At 41.4% G+C, this 3,254-nt stretch overlaps 1 protein-coding gene across 1 annotated transcript; it reads left to right on the top strand.

Moving 5' to 3' along the window:
* Positions 1-868: 868 nt before the first annotated feature.
* Positions 869-3,254, top strand: LOC131015631 (uncharacterized). The gene is made up of 5 exons (XM_057944073.1): positions 869-950; positions 1,497-1,540; positions 1,924-2,074; positions 2,325-2,678; positions 2,972-3,254. Exons 3-5 carry the CDS (start codon positions 1,934-1,936, stop codon positions 3,122-3,124), a joined length of 648 nt encoding a protein of 215 aa, XP_057800056.1. The 5' UTR covers positions 869-950; positions 1,497-1,540; positions 1,924-1,933; the 3' UTR covers positions 3,125-3,254.

The following is a 3,254-nucleotide window of genomic DNA, read 5'->3' as shown; positions in this document are numbered from 1 at the left end:
AACCTGCGAAAACCTTCTCAAAAGGAATGTCCTCATCCCAGCCGAAGAACAGTGGTGCAATGCATGTGTGTGGAGGGAGGAAACATCAGAACATTCTTTTCTCCATTGTCCGAAAGTCGATCGCGTCTGGGACAAAATCCATCAATGGATTGGAATGGAAACGGCTAAACCACAAAAAGTCGAAGATCATTTCATATCTTTCATTGGAGGAGGAAGAGGTAAAAGAAACAAGAACTTCCTTAAAGCTCTTTGGATTGGGATTGTTTGGCTGATCTGGAAGTATAGGAATGAGAGTAGGTTTGAGAACAAGAATTGGGAGGTGTCCAATCTTGTTAATGAGGTCAAAGGGAGGCTTTGGAGCTGGAACAAAATATTCCATGTTGTCGAGTTCAATGTTTCTTTTACTTTGTGGTGCTCCAACGAGTTTGCACCACTTGTTTGATGTTTTTGGTACTCCTAGTACCACCCCAGTTTTTTAATGAATTTTTAATTGATCAAAAAAAAAAAAATATGAGCGTGATTTACAACGGTAGTTCCAACCGTTATTCCCTACTGTTATCTATGAGTTTTGTTTTTCTAATTTTTTTTTTCAATTTTTCCAAACTAAATTTAGAATTTAGACCTAGGGTTTCTGGTTCTCCCCTAAGACTTCCCGCCGCTCCCACCCATTCTGCCATTCATCCCCCATTCCCCAATCCCCACCCACACCCGCCGCCCCGAGGCCCCTGCCGGCGCCGCCCTCTGCGCCTCCCCTCCCTCACATCCTCTCTCGCAGTCGCAGACTCGCCGCCCTCTGCCGATGCTGCTTCTCTGCGCCGAGCCGCCCTCCGCGCCGCCCCTCCCCTCCTCGCTCCCCAGGTCCCAGGCTCCCAGCCGTGTCGCGACACCGTTGCCTAGGCCCAGCCGACCCTCGACGTCGCCCAAGCTGCCTCGCCGTCGCTCCTGCCTCGGTGAGTCCTCTATTTCTCTTCCTTGTTTGTTTAATTTTAGAGTTCTCATACCTGGCTATGTTCGAAAAATAGAAAATGTAAGTATTTAGACTAGTTTGTTGTTTTTGATTGATTAAGTTTGCTGATTTATTTGAGTTTGCCCACATAAAACAGAAAATATGTTTTTGCTGATTTATTGGAGCTTGCTGAAGTTCTCATATCTGGAAACCTGGCTATGTTCGAAAAAGTAGAAACAGAAAATTTCGAGTAATGGCTGAATTGAGTTTGTGAATTGTGATGCATCATTGTTATTCATTTTATAAAGAAAATGTTAACAAACCTTGTTTTGTAATGGCTGAATTGAGCTTGCTGTTTTTGGAAAATATAAATTTGTGGCTTGATTTATTTGTTGAATTAGGCCTTAGTGGCAGTGGCTGAATTTGCTTAATTTTTGATGTTATCAATGAAAGTGGAATGAAAGTTACCTTTGTGCTCTGTTTTACTCTATTTAATAACCTATTAATTATCTGATTCTGTGTTCCATTTCTTTCCCCAAGATTTGTCCAGATCAATATTGGACATTGTTCTCTTTTGGAGCAAGAGGAATCAATGTGAGTCGGCCGATCTATTTCTAACTTGTTTCTTGCTTATGTATGCAAAAAGTTGCAACCTTGAATAACTTGCTTCAACTACAATCCAAATGTGCTTTCTTTCACTGAATGCGAGAGGAGATAGAGGCAGATGAGTAGTTGAAGTAATCCATTAACTGCATATTCTTCCAAACTCCGCATTTTTTTCCTGGGCTTCATTTTTCATTTTTTTTAGCTTTTGGGGTTTGTTTCTCCACCAGAACTGAAATAAACTTTTCGGTGTAAGATGGGGCATTGAGGTTTATCAGAATGTGATTGTGGTGTCGGTTTGGTCTCATGTCCTCATTTTGTTTACTTCATTACTGGTTTCTTAGTCATTCTTGATAGATTTTTTGTGTGTGTAGTGTTGTGGAAATGACAAGGAAGATGCTAGGTGATGGGGATCTGGATGAATCTAATGAAGGGGAGGCTCTTTACGACTTCGATTTGTCTGTGATTGGGGCAGGAAGTGGAGGAGTTCGTGCCTCGCGATTCTCTGCTCAGTATGGAGCTAAGGTAATAACAATGAGAATGCAACTATGAGTTTCTGTTTGTACATGTTGCGTATCCTGTTTATCATAATCCTGATTTTAGTTGCAAGTGTGTTCACAATCTTGTAGCTCGGCCAAATCTGTTAAGAGATTCTTGCATAATAGGCTTGTTAAGGAGATTCTTGCTGATAAAAAGGCTTGTTTAGGAGGTGCACAAGTGACCAATTCTTTGTACCATCTTATATGAAAATTGGTGTTTGTAATGTTATGTTCAGAAAATGTTGGGAAGAAGATTTGGTAGTTTGATGCGAGCTGCCCTAGTTGAATACCCAAGGTTTCCTAGCCCTGAAGCAGCTGGCAGCTTGAAATGTATGTATGATTTAAGCAGTGTGAGGGCTTACAGTAGCCTGTTGGCACTGAACGATCTGAGAGATAACCCAGGGTCTCGGCAGCAGAAGACTCGGAAGGGGCGGGGTATCGGGTCGGGTAAGGGAAAGACGGCCGGCCGGGGTCACAAGGGTCAAAAGGCTCGTGGTACCATGAAATTCGGATTTGAAGGTGGCCAGACGCCTCTTCGTCGCCGCCTCCCTAAACGAGGCTTCAACAATCCTTTCTCTCTCACATTTCAGGTACCTGCACACACCTCCTCAACCTTCTACTTGTACCAATTCTATCTTAATATCTTCCACCAATTAGCCTGCATTTATGCATCTTCCTGTTTACTTTGAAAATTTCTCAAAATGCTCTGTAGAGTTATGTGAAGCTTCATGGACTATTTCTTGATATACACCATTTTGGATTTGCTATTAAACTACAAATGTAGAGTGTCGCCACTTTTCCTATCCCATGTTTGTGGTGTTATACAGAGAAGAGATTATAGAGATGTAACTTATCATTTTTAATTTGTTGATGTCTGCCGCAGCCACTTATTTTGGCTGTGGAAATGATCCCCTATGCATTGATGAAGGGAGAAATACATTCTGAGAGTCCTATTTACCTCAGTGAAAGTATAAATGTAATGCGGATCTCAATCTCAGGTACTCTTGCTGTACATGGATCTATTGAGTGGTGTTGACATGGACATAGTTAGTTTCGTAAGGTGTTGTATGGGCATATTGGTTTATGGTAGTTTTTTTTTTTTTAATGTTATTTTTGTTTTCTTTTGACTTTAGATAGAACTATTGTACTAATTAACATTTTGATTA

This window comes from Salvia miltiorrhiza, chromosome 3 (genome assembly GCF_028751815.1).
Source record: "Salvia miltiorrhiza cultivar Shanhuang (shh) chromosome 3, IMPLAD_Smil_shh, whole genome shotgun sequence".
In the NCBI taxonomy this organism is placed as follows: Eukaryota; Viridiplantae; Streptophyta; class Magnoliopsida; order Lamiales; family Lamiaceae; genus Salvia; species Salvia miltiorrhiza.
Note: the sequence above shows the minus strand (reverse complement) of the source record. Positions and strands in the feature narration are given on the sequence as shown.